This window comes from Blennius ocellaris (assembly GCF_963422515.1).
Source record: "Blennius ocellaris genome assembly, chromosome: 17".
NCBI lineage: Eukaryota > Metazoa > Chordata > Actinopteri > Blenniiformes > Blenniidae > Blennius > Blennius ocellaris.
The window spans coordinates 25,908,585-25,933,585 of record NC_137666.1 but is presented as its reverse complement, the minus strand read 5'-3'; the positions used below and the strand labels follow the sequence as shown (position 1 = coordinate 25,933,585).

The 25,001-nt window shown below is 45.2% G+C and overlaps 1 protein-coding gene across 1 annotated transcript in view; it reads right to left on the bottom strand.

Moving 5' to 3' along the window:
* Positions 1-95: 95 nt before the first annotated feature.
* The window catches only part of LOC308142172 (fibroblast growth factor receptor-like 1), a 53,493-nt gene continuing 28,587 nt past the window's right edge, over positions 96-25,001 (bottom strand). Inside the window, exons 3-7 of the mRNA XM_080512509.1 lie at positions 16,523-16,795; positions 9,452-9,526; positions 8,333-8,617; positions 7,350-7,703; positions 96-1,456 (exon numbers count right to left, since the gene is read on the bottom strand). Coding sequence (XP_080368635.1) covers positions 1,020-1,456; positions 7,350-7,703; positions 8,333-8,617; positions 9,452-9,526; positions 16,523-16,795 — 1,424 coding nt within the window. The 3' untranslated portion in view covers positions 96-1,019. The remainder of the gene's footprint in view (positions 1,457-7,349; positions 7,704-8,332; positions 8,618-9,451; positions 9,527-16,522; positions 16,796-25,001) is intronic.

The window sequence follows — 25,001 nt, the reverse complement described above, 5'->3', positions numbered from 1 at the left end:
GCAGCCTCTGAAGAACCCTCTCCACGTGATGGTTTGTTTCAGCTTATTTAATCAAACTCTCAAACCTTCAAACTTAAGATGTTTTTGTTGTTGTTTTGGAGCCTTCAACAGAGTACATCATACAAGATTGTCAAATATAAACAATTACATACTAAATATTGGCATGAAGTAAATATGATTAAACTGGGTGTCAAAGTACTATACACAACAACAACAGTACACTTTAATAACATTACATAGATATGTAAAATGCCTTGCTCTGAAAAATAAACCTTTGATACATTTTTTTTTAGCAAAATAAATTAAATATTCATGACTCAGTTTGATTATAAACGACTACAGCTTCATAAACTGCTTGGATAAAGTTGTGGTCAAACGACGGCTGGTTTACCTCGACATGCTACTGACTAGTAACGGGAACTACCTAAAACAAGGTTAAAAAGATATGAAAGAGCATACAGCCAACACGGAAACACAACTTCATCCATCCCTTGCAGTCTCTGGCAAGGTTTGCATGCCATGAAAAGACTAATAAAATCTGAGCATTATGCTTGAACGGAGAGGTGAGGTGAGGAAGTGAGGAAGGTTCAGTTAGTGGTCAGCGTTCCCAGCATAATGCATCTTCAACAAACAAAAGGGCAACCTGAGAAGGAGCATAAACACCAGCCCTTTTGTAAAACTTGAGTACCGTCTTCCACATGAAACGATTATGTGAAGGATTAAACAAACAAACCTTTGTTTAGAGAAATCCAAAAACCATCCCTCAACAAGCAGCTTTGAGCCTGAACACCTGCAGGTAAACTCACACTTGGCAAAAATGTCCTTTTTGAAATAAGTGCACAAGAAAGTCGAATGGATTTTAGTGGTGACAGGTAAAAAACAAACAAAGCACCACCTGACGGAAGTTGTTCCATCTAATATCACAAGATGTGTGTTACTGGCCACTGTTTTCCACACACGTGGATGTGAGTCAGTCCGGAGCTGCCGTCGGTCCGCGGCTCAGCTAGTGGGCACTGAGGCTAACACTGGAAGTGAATGTGCTGGTGCTGATGTACTTTCCCGTCCACGTGGGAGTGAGTGTGCGTGTGAATGTCAGTGTAGATTTTGGGGTAGATCTTCGGGGGGATTGTGGGTCCTCCCTGGCTGAGGAGGAGCTGCTGCTGGGCCAGGTACTCCTCGTAGTTCACGGAGGCCATGCAGTCTTTCTCTGGGCTGGAGGAGCTGGACGACGGCGCCGCGCAGCTCCGTTCCCGCTCTCGGTATGGCGGCCGGTGGGGGCTCGGCAGGGCCTGCGTGGTCTGGGTGCTGGGAGGGGGGCAGTGTTTCCTGCTCTGGCAGAACCACAGCAGCACCGTGCCGAAGATGAAGACAATCCCGGCGGGGATGCCGATGATGACGGGCCAGGGGAGCGAGCTGGAGGCGGGTGACAACACGGGCACGATAGGAGGCTTGGTGTCTGGAAATAGAAGAGGAAAATGAAACATTTAGTCATGTCTTTATTGTACAGGTGTCGAGTCCCACAGCTTTTTGAAGTTATGGGTGCCGTTGTCTGGATTGATTTCATAAACGCTCATAAACTAAACACTCATAGTTAATAACCCAGTTGTGTTAATCAGCCCCCCCCCCCCCCCCCCCCCCCCCGCTGCTTCTTTGATACAATCAACATATCAGCTCCAGGTAAAAGAATGGAAAACCTGTTGATTTTAGATAAAACCGCAGCATATCATAAAGTTTTGTCTCCATCCATCCATCCATTGGCTACCGCTTTATCCGGGGCCGGGTCGCGGAGGCAGCAGTCCGAGCAGAGTTGCCCAGACTTCCCTCACCCCAGACACTTCCTCCAGCTCCTCCGGTGGCACCCCAAGGCGTTCCCAGGCCATAGAGAGACATAGTCCCTCCAGCGTGTCCTGGGTCTGCCCCGAGGCCTCCTACCGGAGGGACATGCCCGGAACACCTCCCTCGGGAGGCGTCCGGGGGGCATCCGAAATAGATGCCCGAGCCTCCTCAGCTGGCTCCTCTTGATGTGGAGGAGCAGCGGCTCTACTCCGAACTCCTCCCTGGTGACTGAGCTCCTCACCCTATCTCTAAGGGTACGCCCAGCCACCCTACGGAGGAAGCTCATTTCAGCCGCTTGTATCCGGGATCTCGTTCTTTCGGTCATGACCCATAGTTCATGACCATAGGTGAGGGTAGGAACGAAGATCGACCGGTAAATCGAGAGCTTCGCTTTTTGGCTCAGCTCCTTCTTCACCACGACGGACCGATACAACGTCCGCATAACTGCAGACGCTGCACCGATCCGCCTGTCGATCTCACGCTCCATCTTTCCACCACTCGTGAACAAGACCCCAAGATACTTAAACTCCTCCACTTGGGACAAGGGCACTCCACCGACCTGGAGGGGGCAAGACACCTTTTTCCGGTCGAGAACCATGGCCTCGGATTTAGAGGTGCTGATCTTCATCCCAGCTGCTTCACACTCGGCTGCGAACCGTGTCAGTGCACGCTGGAGATCCAGGCTTGATGGGGCCAACAGAACCACATCATCCGCAAATAGCAGAGATGAGATCCTGTGGTCCCCAAACTGGACCCCCTCCGGCCCCCGGCTGTGCCTAGAAATTCTGTCCATATATATGATGAACAGAACCGGTGATAAAGGACACCCCTGCCGGAGGCCAACGTGCACAGGGAACAGGTCCGACTTACTGCCGGCAATGCGAACCAGACTCCTGCTCCGGGAATACAAGGACCGAACAGCCCTCAACAAGGGACCCCGGACTCCGTACTCCCTGGGGAACCTCCCCCAGGACATCTCGGGGGACGCGGTTGAACGCCTTCTCCAGATCCACAAAACACATGTGGACTGGTTGGGCGAACTCCCACGAACCCTCAAGCACCTGGTGGAGGGTATAGAGCTGGTCCAGTGTTCCACGACCAGGACGAAAACCGCATTGTTCCTCTTGGATCCGAGGTTGGACTAACGGCCGGACCCTCCTCTCCAGTACCCTGGAATAGACTTTCCCGGGGAGGCTGAGGAGTGTGATCCCTCTGTAGTTGGAACACACCCTCCGATCCCCCTTCTTAAAGAGAGGGACCACCACCCCGGTCTGCCAGTCCAGAGGTACTGTCCCCGCCTGCCACGCGATGTTGCAGAGACGAGTCAGCCACGACAGTCCCTGCACATCCAGAGACTTAAGGAACTCTGGGCGAATCTCATCCACTCCCGGTGCCTTGCCACCGAGGAGCTTCACAACAACCTCGGTGACTTCAGCTTGGGAAATGGACGAGTCCACCTCTGAGAACCCAGCCTCTGCTTCCTCAATGGAAGACGTGGTGGTGGGATTGAGGAGGTCCTCGAAGTATTCCTTCCACCGCCCAACAATGTCCCCAGTTGAGGTCAACAGCTCCCCACGTCCACTGTAAACAGTGTTGGTGGAGAACTGCTTCCCCCGCCTGAGGCGCCGGACGGTTTGCCAGAATTTCCTCGAGGCCGACCGAAAGTCCTCCTCCATGGCCTCTCCGAACTCCTCCCAGACCCGAGTTTTTGCCTCCACCACAGCCCGGGCTGCAGCTCGCTTGGCCTGCCGGTACCTGTCGATTGCCTCGGGAGTCCTATGAGCTAACAGTGCCCGGTAGGACTCCTTCTTCAGCTTGACAGCATCCCTTACTTCCGGTGTCCACCACCGGATTCGGGGATTGCCGCCACGACAGGCGCCAGAGACCCTGCGGGCCACAGCTCCGAGCAGCAGCTTCAACAATGGAAGTGGAGAACATGGTCCACTCGGACTCAATGTCTCCAACCTCCCTCGGGATCTGTGAGAAGCTCTCCCGGAGGTGGGAGTTGAAGGCTGCGCGGACGGAGGGCTCGGCCAGATGTTCCCAGCAGACCCTCACAACACGTTTGGGCCTGCCGAGTCTATCCGGCCTCCTCCCGGTCCAGCGCATCCAACTCACCACCAGGTGGTGATCAGTTGACAGCTGTGCCCCTCTCTTTACCCGAGTGTCCAAGACACGCGGCCAGAGATCAGATGACACGACCACAAAGTCTATCATTGACCTCCGGCCTAGGGTGTCCTGGTGCCACGTGCACTTATGGACACCCCTGTGCTCGAACATGGTGTTCGTTATGGACAAACTGTGACTAGCACAGAAGTCCAATAACAGAACACCTCTCGGGTTCAGATCGGGGAGGCCGTTCCTCCCAATCACCCCCTTCCAGGTCTCACTGTCATTGCCCACGTGGGCGTTGAAGTCCCCCAGGAGAACAATGGAGTCCCCAGTTGGGGCACTATCCAGCACCCCTCCCAGGGACTCCAAGAAGGTTGGGTACTCTGAGCTGCTGTTCGGTGCATTGGCCGAGACAACAGTCAGAGACCTGTCCCCTACTTGTAGGCGTAGGGACGCAACCCTCTCGTTCACCGGGGTGAACTCCAACACATGGTGGCTGAGCTGTGGGGCAATAAGCAAGCCCACTCCAGCCCGCCGCCTTACACTGCGGGCAACTCCAGAGAAGTGGAGTGTCCAGCCCCTGTGGAGGAGCTGGGTTCCAGAGTCCAAACTGTGAGTGGAGGTGAGCCCGACTATATCTAGCCGGTATCTCTCAACCTCCCTCACAAGCTCGGGCTCCTTCCCCCACAGCGAGGTCACGTTCCATGTTCCGAAAGCCAGAGTCTGTGTCCGGGGATCGGGTCGTCGAGGCCCCTGCCGTCGACTGCCACCCAATCCACACTGCACCCGACCCCTACGGCAGCCTCTGTAGGTGGTGGGTCCACAGGAGGATGAGGAGGGGCCCGCGTCGTCCCTTCGGGCTGAGCCCGGCCGAGTCCCGCGGGCAAGAACCCGGCCACCAGGCGCTCGTGTGCGAGCCTCCACCCCGGGCCTGGCTCCAGGGTGTGGCCCCGGCTGCGCCAAACCGGGCGACGTCACCTTGCTCCTTGTGATTGTGTCCATGGGGGTCTTGTGAACTGCTTTTAGTCTGACCCGTCGCCTCGGACCTGTTTGCCTTGGGAGACCCTACTGGGGGGGCAAGCCCCCCGACAACATAGCTCCGAGGGTCATTCGGGTGCTCAAACTCCCCCACCACGATAAGGTTGCAGTTCAAGTTTTGTCTCATTTAGTTTAATTATTTGAGGTCGTAATTAAATAAAAAATACACATTGTACCTCTCAAAGTTGATACAAATTCTATGTAGTCTATGTTGATTTAAGACTAGCATTCTCTAAGAGGGTATTTCTGTTCCAAAGTAGGACTTTCTGTGTGTTTCTAGAGAAGAACAATCCTGGCACTGGGCCTGCAAACTGCTTTGAATACGTATCTATTAAAAGCGCATCCAAACATCTCAACATGCGCTGCTTTAGGCTGAATTCTCACTTGTGAAGAAAGATATTGCTGTATTCAAGTTAGCCTCAGATATGTAAACCAGCTCATTTTAGTCCAAGAACGAGTAATATTAGAGCATGATAACCTTTAAATTACAACAACTGTGACTCTATGTCTTTGTTTTAGTGTAAATTATGAGTACATCTCCCCTATGCCTACTTCTACAAGACGGTGTGAAAACGATACTGTCCTGTGGCTTGTATCTGGAATTTTCTTGCATCTAAAATTACAACAAATCATTGACTCCTGCCTGCTGCAGTATTTCTTTGCAGTCTTCACACAGATTCATCCTTTTCCAGTTTGGCTTTGGAGCTAATGCCAAACTGACCAAGCTTTCACTGCTGCATCCCTGATCTTCATCGTGCAATCCCCAGTGAAAACACACCAACAGCAGGAACTTTTATTGAAAAAAATATAGGTTCATTTTTACTGTGTGTCACTTTATGGAATCTGACCCTCTGGATAGTCAAGTTTGTCTTGCAGGCTGTATGTTTGACACCCCTGATGGCATAATCGAGTCTTTTTTGAAATACGTTTTGCAGCAGAACTTTAAAGTCTCCTGTAAAACTGTTGCACGCTGGATCATATGAACAGGGAAGATGACTGTACAAAACATTAAACCTCACCACAGGTTTCCAAAACAAACCAGTCAAACTGCTTTGTTGCAAGTACTGATTTAAAAGCTCCTTAATTCAGCATGTATGTGATTGTTTAATAAGCTGGATTTGGTTTGTGCTGCTTTTGAATTCCTCCTGTAAATGGACCGATACATGAGAAAGAGATGATCACCTGTTGGTGTCAGATTGTTCTGACTTAACAGAGATGTCTCACCACAGTTTGTCCATGAACCAAATCTGACATGCGTGAACACATTCCTCACAATGATAGCAGGAGGAGAAAACTGGAGGAGAAAGCGCAAATGTTTCACATTTGTCTTTATTACTTGACCTGAAAAACGGATTTTTTGGGGGGGAAATGTTCTCTCTTCATCAATAAATAAACCCGAGCTGAGAGCTTCATACGTTTTGTTCGGTGCACGAGTGGAAAAACTCCCACAGGTTGGAAATGATCTGGGAGACCGTTTGACTGTACATTATTCACTCAGCGGAGAATAAAACAAGTTCAGATCATATCGAAACTGAATGTAAAACAGATGAAGAGTGTTTGCTGTCATCTGTCCTCAAAAGTACTTTTTAACAAAAAAGTACAGAAAACCACTGCCACATTGCTTAAATTGCACTAAATCCAGGAAAAGCTGAGTTAGTATAATGATTATTAGTATATACTACAAGTATGAGTTATTTCTGACTGTATTTAATGACAGCATCAACAGCCGCCATTAGATTTAAGTCAAATATTTTTTTAAATATCTCATTCTATTGTATACTATTTGTTACGACTGTGGATTAAGACAAATAACCAGTTAATCACACCAAAAGTACGCAAACTACCAAGAAAAACCCCCCAAGCCCGGACTCAAACCAGGGATTTTCTCTCTGTGAGGCAGCAGCACGAAGCGCTACAGCGCCGTGTCAGAAAAACACTGGATAGGATTTATTTCATTTTAAAAATGTACTCAAATTTTGCAGATGAAAAGATTTGAATCTGTAGGTGTACTCATTCGCACAAGTACCACAACTACCTCTTGGTCACAGTAGTGTGAGTATTTGTAATCTGTTACTTCCACTCTGCTTTTTACTGTTGCACATCTCCATGTTGACTCACTTTTTCCTCATGCTACCCTCCCTTTGATGTATACAAACACATCTCCGGCCAAGCTGTGTGTGTGTGTGTGTGTGTGTGTGTGTGTGTGTGTGTGTGTGTGTGTGTGTGTGTGTGTGTGTGTGTGTGTGTGTGTGTGTGTGTGTGTGTGTGTGTGTGTGTGTGTGTGTGTGTGTGTGTGTGTGTGTGTGTGTGTGTGTGTGTGTGAGAGAGAGAGAGAGAGACAGGATGTAAACAGATGGGCTCACCTGGCAGCACAGTGAGGAAGGCGCTGCGGAAGCTGTAGCCCATGGTGTTGGCGCCTAAGCAGATGTACATGCCGGCGTCCTCCTCCTTGGCGCGGGTAATGAGCAGCTTGTTGAGGTACGAGCCGTCAGGCCGCGACCACACCTCCCCCGTGGGAAGCACCACGAACCTGTGGTCCCCCACCTCGATGGTGGAGTTGTAGCGGCTCTCCTCGCTGGACTCCACCCGCTTCAGCCACTGGATGACCGGCTTCACGTCGCTCCGCACTTTGCACTGGAAGGACGTGGTGCCGCCGTAGTCCACCGTGGTGTTGACGGGGTGCGTGCCCGTCAGGATCGGCTTGGAGTTGGTCCTCTCTGCGCAGACACACGATTAAAAGGAAAACATCAAGATCATCCTCTGCTGTCTCTAATAACGCTGTGTTATTAGCCTTGGGCTATAATTGAATAGGCAGGAATACCACATGTAACACAAGAAGTATGTGTGATTAGTTTCCTCTTTTTCTTTGCTCCTGGTTGTACAGCACACATTTCTCATGGGGACGGGAAGAAGGGGGGTGGGGGGGAGGTCTGGCAGACAGCTGGGTTTTAATCAGCTCCAGATTGGGTGGATGGTCTCAGAGCTGAACAGTCTCTCTCTGCCCTCACTCTCAGACCTGCTTCCTCAATATGCTTCTCATATTCATGATTACACAAGCACGTTCATCCATGCAGCACAGATATGACGAGACCAGCTGATCACAATCAGACATCAGTCCGAGGAGAAAGATCAGAGAGGAGATTTTTCAAAACTTACAGTTTCTTCTTGTCCAAAATCAGGCTCACTATTACAGTGATTAGACTTTTTCAATTTTCTCCAGTAATAACATGATTACAATGGTCCCTGCAAACAGCAGTAAGCACTTAAGTTAATCAGCTTGACCTCATCCGCTGGCAGTGATACGTCCAGGTATGTGTGCAGCTCAGCCTCTCAGCGGGATACTCACGTATGACCTCAACCTTGTACGTGGCGTTGATCTCGCCCGCTCGGTTGGAGACCCTGCAGGTGTATCTGCCGCTGTGCTCCGGCATCAGGCTCCTCAGGCTCAGGGTCCACTTCTTCTGACGGCCCTCTCCGACCTCCTGCTCCGTCAGCGGCCTGTCATCCTTCAGCCACATGATGTCCGGGCGAGGGTTTCCACTGGCTGTGCACTTGAGGCGCACTGAGCTGCCCACCGGGCGAGCGATCACCCTCTTCCTCATCTTGGCAGGCTGGGTGAACCGAGGACGCACTTTATGGAAAAAAAACAGAGCAGAAATATATTGACTTGTCCCTGTGTCTGTAGTTTTGAAAAGTCTCCACTTCAGTCAACCAAATAAATTAATCAGGTGCATTCCTATTGTTGTCATCCTGTACACCACATTTACAAAATGAATATAAAAAGGTTATAACTTCATCCTGCCAAGAGAGGCAGAAGTTAGTAGCTTCTTGGAAGACTTAATGTGTAAAGATAACATGTTAACCAGGTGTTGTAGTTTCCTCCAGCAGTCTAAAAACCTGTGTGTTCGGGGAACTAGAATCCCTAAATAGTTGTAAATTAGTGATTTACTGGCGACCTTTCCAGGGGGTAGCCCTGCCTTTCACCTAACGTCATCTGGACCCAGTAAGCCCCATTCCCCCACCCCCTACACGAAGATTGAAAAATCTGTCAGTAACACATATTGGATGAACATCTTTTAATGTTGAGAAATCGAGCTTTAAAATGCCCTTGAACCCAATTTTTACCATCATAACAGAATATAGGTGTATAATGTTTTTGACCATAGATTAACATACGTACAATGGAAAGATATACAAGTTATTCTTTTCTCATGTTAATATTAATGCCCAAGCACAAATAAAGTAAAATGATCCCACTGCGTTATGAGGTGGACATGAATGTTAATTTCCATGATTTCATGATTATCTACCAACAATCATTCAATTAAAAAAATAAAAAGTAATTGGAAGGTTCATAAATCATATCAGTGATCAAAAGAACATTTGTAAAGCACACAAGGAATCATTCAGAAACCACAAGGCTACTCCTTTTATTCAGCACTGCATCACTGCAGAGACTTCTTACCAAATCTTTCACTTCCAGTCTCAGACTCTGCTGCTCCGGCTGGTCTGGGTCCACTTTTATCAGCGCCTGAGTCGTCTGGACACACAGCAGGACAAACGTTAACCCATGGAGGCCTAAACCCATGTAAAATAACTGAGGCACAGTGTGAAAAACAAGTGTAACATTGGACTCGAATGATGGCCGTCAAACCTATTTGGTGTGAAACAGTTATTGTGTATAAATGGAATTTTAAAAAAAATGCCACTTACACTTACTCACTTCATCGAAAATAAAAGCCTGTATTAGAGGCAAACCTCTCAGAAAATAAGAAAATTCAAGTTCATTTAAGTTCATTAATATGTGGCAAATTGTTTAAAGCTTTAGAAAAAAAATATTCAGAAATTACACATTTTGTGAGACTTTGAAGATCAAACCAACTGTATTGTATAATATCATCAAAATATTCTGAGAATCTGGATAAATGATTAAGCTTTTGATTTTTGGGCCAAACAGATGGAGCTGATTTAAAACATCATGATCCTCTGGGCTTCAGAATCAGGTAAATATGTCATATAATCATTGAAAATTGTGATAAAAACAAATATGAATGAGCAGAGGAACAACTTGTTGACTTTGTTGGTTTTTTGTCATTTTCCTTAATTTTTGTGCCTCTGACTTTGTCCCTGTGGCCAACAGGTACGAAACAATTGAAAAAGTATCAACTGAATAAAATATAGTATTTGAATGAGTTCATTAGACTTCTTGTGAATTAATTGCACTTTTCCTCCCATATCTTTTCATTTTGAATGTGCAGATCATTAGTGTACGGTGCATGGAAACAACACGTGTAATACTTACGATATAAATATTACACGTGTTGATATTATGATAACGTTGCAATATATTGTGCAGCCGTATTTTCTTCTGCACATCACTGCATGAGCTCAGTGATACGCAGTAGAAAATAGTTACAAAAACCACCGTCCGTGAACACGGTTCATAGAGAATCCACAAATGTAAGTTACAGCTGTGCCATGCAAAGAAGCTGCCATTAGTGAACGCAGCAGAAACGCAGACATCCTCTCTGAGTCGAAAGTCAATAAAAATGGTCTGAAGCAACATGGCAAAGTGTTCTGTGGTCAGAGGAAACTGTGGACACTGTGTCCTGCAGTCTAAAGAGGACAATGAGCGAGGTGGTGGAGACCTGTTGCCGATCCAGCACTGAAGGAGGAAGCATCCACTGAGTGAATTGAAAGTTTACGGACGAGACTCCTCAGAGAGCACTGCATGCTCCGGTCACATTCTGCAGGTAATATGATCAGTTTTTATAAGCGCGGGTTCAGGAGACAGCTGTGTGGTTTATGTCACTGACTGACCTCATGCAGTGCGGCTAAGACCGGGCTTAGAGAAAATATAATGAGTGAAACCTAATGGACGCTTTGTGATGCGTATCAACGTTTCCAGTTAGGCAGTGATGAATTAACGGTGCAGATCGGGTTGCGCGCCTACATCTGCCAATCTTTGCGGACAAAGACATTAAGCGGAAACTTATTGGACAAGTGCTCCTCTTAAATGATTTTATAACACGCTACTGAAAGGTATTAGATTTGAGAGCAACTCACAGCTTCTCTAACATCAAAAATGTTTGAGCAAATGTTGGATTTGAAATTGTTACCTGACTATCAAGAGTTTTAGAGTTCTCACATCATTGCAACTGTAATTACCAAACTAACAGTAAAAGCGAGCAGCCAGTTCTTTGCCCCCCGAGGCCTGTTTTGATTTCTGCCTGAGAGCAGGATTGTTCTTGATGTAGTTTGGCACACTTGATTCCCACTCTGGGTTTGATTGGGTCAGGTAAAGAGACCAGATGTGACTTCTAACCTCCTGGTTCTGCCTCCCTCCGAGTCCCCCCGAAACCCTCGGAGCTCTCCGGGGTTCTCTGGGTACAGACCCTCCTTTGTTTGTCCCCTGCAGCACTGAGCCCAGCCATGATGTCATGGCTATTTGAAGGAGTTTTAACTGGCCAACTATAATAACCCATTCCTTTAAAAAACAGCCTCCACTGGAAGAAATATTTCTCTGTTGCTCACTTGGGCTCTCCACATTCCTCCCGGTTCCTGAACCTCCCAATCCAAACAGAACAGGGTCCCACACTGCCGGGGTTTTCTTTCTGACTGCTTTTTTCTTGAATCTACTTCCTCTGCACTTTTTGGCGATTCTGGGGAACAATGCGCTCTTTGTGCTACTATGCTGTTAAAGCTATCCCTCGCCACTATTGTCTGAGCACAATGCTGGCTCACTAAACTGCAGACGGCCTGAGGTAGGACATCTGATGGCTGTCATATGATTGTTAATTTTTGAAGGGGTAAAAACGTAAAGAATCTATAATTGAGGAGCGCTTGAGAGGTCTTTCACTGAATATATGAGCACTATGTTTCTAATAGTAGAAGGTGCAAACTATTATAAATTAGTGATTAAAATACCAAATGGTCATAGGTAAGAAATCAAAGGTTGGTTATGCAAACTCAGTAACAAGCATAATGATTCAAGACCGTGCATGTTGGAGTCAGCCTGAATCAATCAAGCTGCTTAAAAAGCAGTGCACCTTTTCTCCATACAACTTGAATCCATTCATGGTCCCACTACAGTGTTTGGGGTCTGACGCCATCCCCTCCCACTTCATTCACAAATCCAGCCACAGGAAACAGGCCACTACACACTCTCTCTGAGGCCTCCTGTGCCAGCTAAATCGCAGGAAAAGGCATGATGATTTGGGGTCGCGATGAACTCCAGATGTTGGAGGGGACACTGTAATGTCCAGGGAAAGTTATGCATCGTGGCCTTCCATCCAACTCTGGCAATCTCCAAACATTTCCCATGTGTTCTCGAGGCAGATTATCCAAGAGTCGGCCTGTCGACGACTCCAAGGAGGAGCCAAATGAAAAATATGTAATGGGAGCCAACGTCGTCACGTCGGGGTATCGACCGCTGCCAGCGCTGCGTCGACTCCGCAATATATTATCTGTGTAGATATAAACATTAAACACAGATCATGTAAATGTTAATCTGACAATCCTACGATAATGCTGATATGTAGCCCGTTGCAGCTTGAGCAGCTGACGATAGAGATTGTGGTATGTATGGGTCTATCCTGCCGGGGGGGGGTTGCTGGGAGGTGACAGGGCCAGTTGTCAGGAGACCACCCCAAACACGGCCCAAACAGCCAGCTGGAGGGATTGAGGCGGCGCCGTGCTGCACTGGCTGACCAGATTCTTCAGATAGCTCTTGGGAGGACAGGCTGTCCGCTGGCAGATGGGAAGAGGAATATCTCTCCGGCCACAGAGGAACCCCCCGCCATCCGTTCCCTCCCACCCGTCTTACATCAGCTCTCACTTCCAATCTCAACCCAGGCTGCCTCTACTGTCTCTCTTGGAGCTCGGCTTCTCCACAGAGTCCCATGTGATGTTTGAAAGCTTATGCTTTCCATGTCGGGCCTCGAACTTGAGCAGCTGCCAGGGGTCAGTCCATCCCCCACCCACCACCCACCCTTTACTGCCTCCATAACTGACTGCAGTTGCTTCTTTTTTAATAACGTGACCAATCCTGAGCTACTCCTCATCTATAGAATTAGAAGTGAGCACCTCTTTTACCAGATTCCTCAACAACCTCTTTATAATCAGTTAATGATGTGCAACTTTCACAATTAGCTGATGTTGATGGAAAGTGTTGCTCATAATAATTGGAGAGTTTTTGGCTAGAGTTAAACCTGACTGCAATCCTTGGAATTATTTTGACAATGAGGCCCCCTAATCTTTGTGGAAAAAAAAGGCACCTTGAATAAAATGGACCCCTGATGGAACAATTATCCATAAAAACAAAGACTGTGGCGAAGGCCTGCCAGCTCCTAATGGGATGACGGACATGGGAGCAGAAAGAGGAAGGGTGGGGGCTCTTATGAGACGCAGAGTGATCGCCAAGTGTCTGCAGTCGGGTCATCATGCGCTCAACACCGCCAGAGGACAAGAGGAAATGGAACATAGCAGATCAGGATTAAGAGTCGGGCCAGAGAGTCTCCCGGTGACTCCATAACGGGCAAAAACACACCCGATAGACATCTCACGGAAATACACTTCCTGGAAGGACTTATGATTAAACTTCCAAAGATTTTTCTTGCTAATGGAATCACTGCGTTGGAGAGGGGAGCAGTCAGGTTGAAGTGATATCTGCCAGCTTCATTAGAGAAGAAATTACTTGACAATCAAACACCATGCAAGCACAAAATCCTATATCACTATCAGTGAGATTAGTTATCTAATTAGGTGTGTGTCCTTCAATAATGGTGGGAATCTAAACCCTGATTGTTCACTGATCCATGGGGATTAATGTCACTGTTAGAAAATGGAGTTGACTCGATAAATCAATTTACATTCAGGTGAAACTGTGTTGGGGTACGGATATGGCTGAGGTTTGTGTTAGAGCTAGCGTTAGGCAGGCAGCAGTTATGAAGGAGTTCTTTCAGCCTGGGACTCTGTTGTGGTCATGGTACAGTGGGCCAGCTTTTCACCCCCTCACTGATTATTGAGGGGGCATGGCAGTTTAAGCCAGTGTACATGTGTTTTGTGGACTTTGAGGCTTACGACCATGACTCAGAGACACCTTGTGGGAGGTGTTCTGGGCGTATGGGGGTAGTGGGAAAACCTCTGTAGGCTACCAGGCACCTGTGGTCTCTGATAAGATGTTGAGGTGCAACCGAGGTCAGAAAGATAATATTTTGGAAAAGGAACCTGGAACCTTTAGTTCTCAGGTCCCGTTTACAACCTTTCAAGTGAAAACAGGAAAGTTTTGCATTTACACAGCAACATTCTGAAAATGATGTAGTTATTATGTTGGGCGACTAGTGGGTGCTATTGTTTGTTTTTGTAATGAAACCACACAAACATTCAGAGAACAATATACTATAAACATTAACAATGGGAGTACACAGAAATTGTAGTTGTATTGTTATTATGGTGACTTTCAACCATAAAACTACCAAGTCCCAGGAGACTCTGGCCTGGGAGTCCTGACACTCTGGAGGAAAACATTGTTCTTGTTGTTCACCTACTGGCGCATGTGAAAAACTATTTACTACGGCCTTGGTGAGCATGTGCATTAGCAGCGCTGCTCCTGTCTCCAAGGAGACCGTGTCAGAGCAAAAGTTCCACCTTGTGAGCTGGTCTCAAAAAGTTTTGCTTTGAACATCCGTGTACTTGCCTTAGCTCTCTGCGTGCATGTGTGTGGTTTCATTACAAAAATGAGCAACAGCACTCACTCATGGCCCGACATGAAATGTTTACATTGCGGTATGAATGGGCATCGTTTTCAAATCGTTGCCGTATAAATGTGAAATGTAACAGGCATCGCTCAGCTCTCCTTTGGTCAGGATATGCTTGCGGACACCCCAGGTGATAGGGATGTTTGGTCGTCGTTGCATTACATATTGCCACTTGAAGACACGTAGATTAAACAGGGAAGACGATGGACGGATGGACGACACGGGTCCAAAAAGCAGGTCAGAGATGCTGAGAACTGTTACCAGAGCTGCAAAGTCTTACTGAATTTTAATTCATGCCACCTGAATTTGTGACCTTCAGTCTCACTAAATGTTGTCTTCTTAACACCAGTTTCCTTTCCCATTAATTAAATTTGCAATGCCAAAATATTTCAGGCTGACATATTCTAAACATGAGGGACATAAGGGATCCTGACAGGATCTAATCAGGATTTCCAAATGAATGAGTGCGACTTATTGATTTTGAAAACACACGATTATAAGAAGTTCAGAAACCTCGACTGCCCTTTAAGTGCAATGCAGACACAGACATAGCTTCGGCTGACTTTGATACTATATAGCACCACTGTAGTATGAACCTTGACATTACAGCTGGCTGTGCTCTTCAATCTCCAACCTTTCATTTCAGCACAATCAGCAGACACCCTCTCTTTGAACTCACTTGCAACTTCATATTGAGGGAGACCCGAAAATAAACTTTGGTCGCGTCTATTCACTCGACACGACCGTGCTTTATTGCGACAAGCGCTGTTTTTCGGAAGTGATCTGTGTTTTCCGCTCCTGCCTGATTATGGCTCTTCTTCTGAAGCGAGGCTGTCATGAGACCAGGCTGCAACTCCCCCTGCGAGACACGGCCCCAAATTACGCATCTTAGAATAATTAGACTAAACACAGCCTTCACGCTCCACTCCGCTCATTCATCACGCTCTGCTCCAGCACAGAGGAAATGCGCTGTATGCACAAGCACAAGCCAGCAAGACACAGTCCAACTGTGCTTAATCCTGCAGGCTTCTTGCAAGAGCTGTGAGAGTCAAACCAGCACTTTAACACTGAATGTGTTTCAAATCGCAGAGCTGAAAACTTGGACTATTCTCATTTCCACGTCTGACTTCCTAAATGCAGGTCTCCTCTCACACAATGGCAGTGTGTTGCTATGTTTGTTTGTCTGTCCTGTATTTGTTGGTAATATCCATGCATCTCTATTATAGTTTCACACATATTTTTGCATTAAGAAAAGTGCACCAACAATGTTCACTAGTTGTGCTGACGTATGACTTAGAGGAAACCTTGTATGTGAACAAAAACAACAACTATGTGAGAGTCTGCAGCAAAAGCTGTGCTTTTACAGTGAATGTGTTTCTTATTGCAGAGCTTCACAGCCGCTACAGACTGCAGCCTGAGGAAAAGGAAGAGCTGGAGATCCAATTGAGTCACAGAGGATGAAGTAGTATGAAACAATATCCCATGCCGCTGTTGACTTTGGGCAGAGAGAAGTAGGGGCTCTAACACATACAATAGAGGAGAGGATTAGCCACTAAACCCTCATAAATCTACTCGTTTTAGACCTCAACCTCTGAGAATGATATAGTGCTTTAAGATTTGGACTGGAAGCAAGATTTTTCACTGCAGCAAAGTATGACACAGCGTGGAGGATGAAGTTTTGTGATGGTACATATCAGGGCCCCATGCTGGTGTGACAGTCTCTCTGCTCTCTTTCTCTCTTTCACGATGATAATACAAGCTTCTCCTTCATCTCTCACCAATGACGATGAGGGTGTAGTTGATGTTGACGCTCCCAAAGCCGTTGGTGGCTTTGCAGATGTAGGTCCCCGTGTCATCAGCCTCCACCTCTTTGATCTTCAGGCCCATTCGCAGGATGCGGAAGCGAATCCAGCCGCTGTGGATGTTGCGGCCATCTTTGGTCCACATGATGAGGGGTGGGGGGTCTCCGTCCACTGGACACGGCAGCTTGATGGCGCTGCCCAGCCGGGCTGTTTGCCTATGGGCAACTTTCTCAGACACCCGCGGAGGTCCTGAAGACACAGACAGATTTTATAAAACGTTTGTAGAAACTTGAACCAGTTTCTTATTGAAACGTGTTTGAAAAAAATGTCTTTATGTGAGGCTGATGAAGTCAGTTCATAGTCTTAATGTTTGTCCATTTTAATCCCCGTAAATAATAAAATGTGACTGAAATTATTCAACTATTTTTTTCTTTGTACAGTAGTATAGCTTTCCATAATCACTATTTACTAAAAATCTTTATTTACCTCTGCCTCTCCTCCACCCTTTCATTTAGTTTGACACCAGCGTTATTTTCTTATAGCAGCTGATTACAATACATATTAGAAGGCTCATGCCTGAAGTACATCTTACATTACACCTAAAACACATTTAAATTTCCAACATATGATAGTAATATATCATGTAAAAAGTATAATTTGTCTGTTTTTAAGTTAAATACAACAGACTTCATCACAATAAATACATTCTGTACAGCTACAACTAACCAATACTTTCATCTATCTATCTATCTATCTATCTATCTATCTATCTATCTATCTATCTATCTATCTATCTATCTATCTATCTATCTATCTATCTAGCTATCTATCTATCTATCTAGCTATCTATCTATCTATCTATCTATCTATCTATCTATCTATCTATCTATCTATCTATCTAGCTAGCTAGCTAGCTATCTATCTATCTATCTATCTATCTATCTACCTACCTACCTACCTACCTACCTAGCTATCTATCTATCTATCTATCTATCTATCTATCTATCTATCTATCTATCTATCTATCTATCTATCTATCTATCTATCTATCTATCTATCTATCTATCTATCTAGCTAGCTAGCTAGCTATCTATCTATCTATCTATCTATCTAGCTAGCTAGCTAGCTATCTATCTATCTATCTATCTATCTAGCTAGCTATCTATCTATCTATTAGATATTAATTGCTTTACCAGTACAATAACAAAAGTTTCCTCAAACCAGCTTTTAAATGTGGTGTTTTATACCAACAACAATTCACCATCAAGAGACCTTCAGTTTATTATACTGCTGGACTAAGACACATTCCTATATTTCACTTACATAGCGCCCAAAAAGTCTGAGCACTTCCCTCATGTGAGCATGTATCAATGGGAAGTGCTCAGACGAAAGGTGAAAGCAGCTGTATAAGAAGATGAACCTCCATTAAGAGCAATCCTTCTGGGTTTTTTTCCTTCTCTTATTGAAGCAGCAGAATGAGCAGCGTCTCTGGGCACAGCACTGTAACAACAGAGTAGCATGATACCTAGTGGATTAATATTAAGGCAGAAAGCTTCACTTTAAAAAGTTACCTGACAAGTGATTGAGAAAGTGAAAGTCAATACCTTTACTCTGTCAAGCTGAATTTGAAAACCACAGTAGTAATTCTCCAGCAAAACAGCAGGTTGCCAAGTTGGCTGACCAGGAGCCACCATACTGCTAAAACTGGAGGAAATACTTGCAGGTAAAATATTAATGTCTCCTCTTTCTCTCTTTCCCTGCCTCTCCTATGTGTGTGTGTGTGTGTGTGTGTGTTTACAGTATATTATTGCCACTGTGTTCATATAATAAGTTCACAACTGCTAGAAATATTAAAATCCTCAAAGTGGTGAACCTGCACTCTAACAAAACCCAGACTTATTTTATATTTATGAATTAGTTTATGCTTTTAGTATTTTGCAAATCTTTGAGAGAAACAGTTTCATGCAAAGCTAAAAAGACATTATACAAATAGTCTTTTAATTTAAATATAGTCTGTCTGTGTTGACTCGACATTAATTCTGTGGTTTTCCTTGAAAAAATAAATACAAGCTTCAGTCTTCAGGAGAAAAACACTGTGATTAGTTGCAATTAATTATAGAAAATTGTGCAATTAATCAGTTGGTTGTTATGTTTTGTTTGTTAATCGATTGACAGCACTAATTAGAATATAATAGCAAAGTGAAATCATGGATGCAATGAACTTCTTGTCAATTTACCTTCAGATTTAAGTTTCATAGCAAGAAGGCTTTCTTAAGTGCTAAAAACTATTTATATAAGGTAATATTTATGCTGGCTATAATTTGATGGGACATTGTAACTTGGGGTGGCTGTGGCTCAGTTGGTAGAGCGGTTGTCTCTCAATCAGAAGGTTGACTGGTTTGATTGCCATCTCTGGCTGTTGAAGTGTCCTTGAGCAAGGCACCAAACCCCAAATCGCTCCTAAGAAGGCCTTTTTACCTGCTTGGTCCAATGGATGGGTTAGGCACCTTGCATGGCCTCTATTGGTGTGTGAATGTGTGTGTGAAAGAGTGACTGTGACTAACAATTTGGTCACAACCAGTTGAAAAGTGCTATATAAGTGAAATCCATTAATCATTTAAAATTCACAGGGTGCACCAACAATAAAGTTTTTGGTTTTCAGTCTGTGGTGTCTACATTATGGATTATATTGAAAGCAGAATTAAAGCTGAAATATAAAACAATTTGAAAAAACATACATAAGATGTGATATTTTCTATCAATAATTTAGGAATAAGTTGTAAACGATGTCTCCCACCGCGGGCCCAAAAAGTCTTTGTATTAAAAACATGATTATTCCACTTCCTCCTTTTCCAAAATGCAAACCTTAGAGGAACAATAGATGACCTTGAAGCCTGCTTCAAACCCGGGATGTTTGAACTCTGAGGTGGGAGTGATGAACACAGATAGCCGCTTCCCGCTCAAATCGTTGATATAATTAAAGTTGAAAGTTCTTCAACTCTTCACACCAAACAATGATATCAAATATTAGTGGCTGAATGTGGTTCATATGAAAGGTGACATGTTGTTTGAACAGCAGAGCACTCACAATCACAGTTTTGCCAACTCTTCCCCACAAAAACTGCAGATCTGATTTTCCAGGAGGAGCGGTGCAGTTGTGGGCAGATGAAATGAGATAGAGGTAATTTGTCATCTTTTTTTGCTGATTACCCAGAAATCTTGAAACCAGATTGTAATAATTGGACGAGCTCTGTCGTTGGCTGCCTGCACAGAGAAGGTAAAGGGTTCTGGCTCTGGTTCTTCGTAGCGTGCGAGAGATCAAAGCAATGAGGGGGGGCGGTCCGCAGCGAGACGGACAGCAGCCTCTTTCTCCCGGCTCTTAATTGGCTCAGGTCTGCTCCCTCAGATCTTGTGAAGTGGAGCGGGCCCAAACACCCTGTGATGGTGTTTGGGGGGGCTGCTCGGCTCGCTCAGCAGCCTGCAGCTTAATGCCCCTTCCCCACCAAAACCTAAACACCACCTCGAGTCAGTGAGCAGACTGGACTCTGAAGAGAAACAGGAGCTGGAGTGTGAGAGAGAGAGAGAGAGAGAGAGAGAGAGAGAGGGGGGGGGGGGGGGGGGAAACCGAAGCCTATAGCTGCTGCGGCCCTCCCAAAGCACACAGAGCACAGTCTGTGCCCCCGAACAAATGGTCGGTCTGGGTAGCAGTAAAAACAATGACGAGGGTAAGTACACACGGCCTCTCCCAACACACACACACACACACACACACACACACACACACACACACACACACACACACACACACACACACACACACACACACACACACACACACACACACACACACACACACGGTAAACAAGGAGTTCATTACACTGATGAGGTTTGAGAGAGGGATGTTGACACAGGTAACTCCATCACACTGCTCACAGATGGAGCTCATCTGCACGTAAAACATTGCAGCCAGGGGTCAGTTTGTGTGTGTGTGTGTGTGTGTGTGTGTGTGTGTGTGTGTGTGTGTGTGTGTGTGTGTTCTGCAAGATAAGTTTTTATCATAAGGGGGCAATAAAGGAATATCATCCAGTCAGTCAGTGGGTCAATCTCACAATGGAAACTGGGAGTATTGAAGATGGTTTGTTAGGTGGACTAAAGGAGCTTGTTGAGCTTATTTACAAACTGGAACAGCAAAGAAATGTTCTCTTTATTCAGAGTCTGGTTCCAAATAGACAATTCTATGTTTCTTCTCCAGTTCATCCTCCAGTTTATCAGGATTTTCCCTCAATGACTGTAACCATCACATTTGAAAATTCATCACATAGAGGTAAACAGATGTGAAGTCAGCACAATTTGACCATTTTTATCAGAATAATGATGGACGTAAACTATAAATCTCAGAATTTTTGGGAGGAAAAAAAACCGGGGCATTTTCCTTCGGATCAGGATTTTCCTCTCACTGTTTGTGTCAATGATGCCATAACCAAATTGAGGGCAAGAGATACCATGTTTTTTTATACATGTATACATATGTTGGGATCCGTAAATAAAATATAAGAATTACAGGAGCAATGCTAATGAGAGACTTTAAAAGCAGAGGTCAGGTCTTTATAAAACAGACCTGGTCTCATCGTTCCATCATCATTACATTTACATTCATTCAGCTCTACAGTGTCTCAATGAGAGAAATATAATTCCGTAAATATGCTGATAAAAGAAACATAATAACTCCCCCCCCCTATGGTTTCTTTATAAATGGCTGCCTGGTGGTACGACTGACCTCTGGTGTAAAAAAAAAAAAAAAAAACTTGGACAAACTCACGTTTCGAAAAAAAATCTCATAATCGTTTACACAGGGCAACCAAACTAAGTGGAAAAGGGGGAAATCGACTCGCTCAGAATGGATGAAACTTTGTGCGTGTTGCACGGACACAGAGTTTTCCTTCCTCTCTGTGGATGATCGCTCCCGGTCCGCAGCATGCACAGGAAATTGGAAGTGTCATTGTTTATGTCCGTGGAGAAAACGTAACCACAGTATTTCTGGCTGTTGTCAGCTGGCCCATATCTCACTCCATTGCTAGCAGGAACAGAGGCGTTCAGTGTTTCGCCTCCGCCGACTCCACTTTAGGACTAAAAAACAGGTCACAGCGCTGGCTAATATGGACCGAGTCAATTGGAAAGCAATGTGCCGCTTTGTAAAAACATTAATATCTTTCTGCAGGATTGTGAACAAAAAGGCTTCAGTTATCTCTTCTGACGTTTGCTGCTGCAAGCCCCTCAACCATGGACGGATTCAGCGGAGTGACGCACAAAAACAGGCCCGACTCATGTCAAAGGTTCAGTGGAAGTAAAGTGTGAAATCACGCAGGCCCTACAAAGGCTCTGATTCTGTCAAACAAAGATTTCTGAAGGCTTTCCGTGATACGTGAGTTTACATCTGGACAAGATAAAAAGAGACAAGGGAACATCTGCATGTGCTTTCCTATTCATAAAAACATACACAAGTGCACTGGAAGTGTTTTCATAGTGTTATTTGCGGAGCATTCACACTTACTGGAAGCTCATACCAGCCTGTCAGTGGCAGGTCTTTCCTTTTATTTCTTTCCAAGTAACACCTTTCTGCCCTCTAATAAATGTTTTCATCTAATGGTCCCATGTTGACGGAGGCTTCAGTTAAACTGAGCCTTCACTGCCTTTTACTTGCTTGTGTTTTGATTTTTGATTGTAGATGTGTTGAAGCTGCGCTTACGTATGCTCAATTCAAATAAATGAGTCATTATCATACAGAACTTTGCGTAAAACTATTTAATAATTTGAATAACCCAAGGCCATAGTAAGTAGTTACAATAGGACAATAAGAACAGTGTTTCCTCCAGAGTGTCATGACTCCCAGTCCATATTCTCCTAGACCTGGTCGTTTTATAGTTGACAGTCACCGTAATAACAGTCCAACTGGATCGTCTGTCCATACGACTATCTGTGTACTCACATTGTTAATATTTATAGCTTATTGTTCTCTGAGCATGTGTGTGTAATTTCATTACAAAAACAAAAAACAGCACCAACTAGTGGTCCAACAGAAAAACTACATTGTTTACAGCATGTCTGCTGTTGCTGTTCCTAAATAAAGAAAATACGTACATTAAATTACAAGCTGTACAAAAGGGGCAATAGCAACCCTGCCTGTGTGGAAAAATGTTTCAGAAATACCCACAAGCACATAAAAAGGTCTCAATTTAACATGTTTTTGGGTTTATTTATAATCTATGAACCATTACAACAAATGGCTCCCTAATCCCAACAGTTATGATACAAAGGTTCTGAAACTTTGGAATCAAAGTTCTCATCCAGCAGTTTCTCAAAGAATTAGAAAGAAAGAAGCGTACCAAAGAAAAAAACATCCAAATACTTTCTTAATTGTATGACGTGACGGTGTGTTTTTCACAACTCCTCAGCTATTTGGCTTGGTGATTAAAAAAAAAAATTGGCCAGTGCTCTCAAAGTCAGGAATGTGCAACAAACGATTCCCTCCCTGCATTGATGCTTTTAAGACGTCCTTTTGAAGTGCTTTTGAAAAACAGGGCATGAAGAAGTGCTGAAATCAAGGACATTGTCTGGATCACTTAATAACTATTTGTGCTCCGTGCATGACCAGCATCCTTTCTTCACTGGGCTCTCCTCCTCCTCCTCCTCCTCCTCCTCCTCCTCCTCCTCCTCCTCCTCCTCCTCCTCCTCCTCGCTCTCAAGGCCAGGTTCTCCTAACCTTGGAGCTGAACGCTTTGAACGCACACAGAGGGCCTCTCCAGAGAAAATAATCCAGCTGAGCTGAGAAAAGGAGAATTATTCTGTCATCTACTTCAACTGTTTGATTCACATGTTCTGACGTCTGAGCTGTAACTTGTCATCATGCTTGCAGATGAGACGCAGCAGATCAGCTTGGCTGAGCATTCCAGAACGTTTGCTCAAATTTTGGGGGGGAATTGTTAGCTTCTCAGTGAATGGAAAGTGATATATGTGACCATATGGGCTGTCCCATATTCCAGTAGTGTGAGTGAAGCACTCCTTATTATACCCGAGCTGCATGTGTGAAAGGAATCTTTCATAGTGCAGGAAGAGGAGGAGGAGGAGGAGGAGGACGACGACGAAGAGAAGGGCCTGGCGACTCACAGAATTAGCTCTGTTTTGCTTTGGTCAATTTGGTGATGGATTATTTTAAGAGAAAGAGGCACATTCAATAAGAGACATTCTTGCAATTCAGACTAAATATAACTGCTTTATTCCCCCCAAGAGACCTTGTGAGTGGGTTCGGGGGCAGTTGATCTGATGTGGAGGGATGCGTGGAGCAAAGTATGTTTGGAAATGTTGAGAAGAAAAAAGAAGAAAAAAAAAGACTACAAAGACTTCCGGACATGAGCAACGTTCAGATGTGTGTGCACTTTTTCTCTTTATTTATTTTCTCTTTTACAAAACACCTGTGGATTTGTAATGATGTGCTCTTACTGGTTCCTCCAAACATGTCAATTAAAAGGCCTCATGTGGCTGCTGACAGCAGCTTCAATAGAGAACACCTGGAACTCAACCAACCACAATGAGGACAAGTCCATAACGCACAGAACACCGTCCATCCAATGCACGATAAAGTTATTCAAACAACACTGTAAACATCTCCTGGCAGAAAGGATTTGGGTGCTTAATCTCCAGCCAACTGCAAGAATTTCTAACGCATCAAAAGGCTTTTGCGCAGTGCCAGACTGTAGTGATTCATTACTAAGATAAACACTGATCTAAGAGCAACAGTGTCTTCAATATGCAGTATTTACATAAAGGATAAGAGGAGCAGAGGCAGATTGAAGCTGGAGAAGGCTTCCTCCTACTCAGCAGCACTGTGTTAGCTCAGCAGACCGTACAGGAGCAGACAGACCTCAAACATAAAAGAGGAAAGAGTTTAATGGAGTTGCTGCTTGCAGCGAAATGTTCTATCAAGCATTTCTTAAAATCTAAGCGCACTTGGGGCGATAGAAATCAAAGAAAAATGAATGGAAAAAGGTAAGTAGAATGAGTTCAAAGGATGAAAATGCACCTAAACAACATGAAAGCTGGAAACCAAACACAGCGCCGGAGGCTTCACATGAGACCGGAGGGGTCCGGGTGAAGGCGAAAGGTGAGGCAGACACTGGAGCTCGTGGAGTGTGTGAAAGGCCTGAGCTTCTGTTCAGATGCTGCTGCTGCTGCACTCGGCTATACATTTCACAAGCACAGATAAAAATCTGCATAAAACGGTGAGAGAGGGGAGGAGAGCCACCTTGGCAATTCAAAAAAGGAGATGAGGTGAGGCAGGAAGGGGGGGGGGGGGCAGTGAAAGGGTGAAAGGGGAAGGGATACGAGGAGTGGCAGGAGAGGCTGTTCTGACAGCAGTGGGGCAGCCGAGGGTGAAGAAAGCCGTCTTTTCTTACCCCTC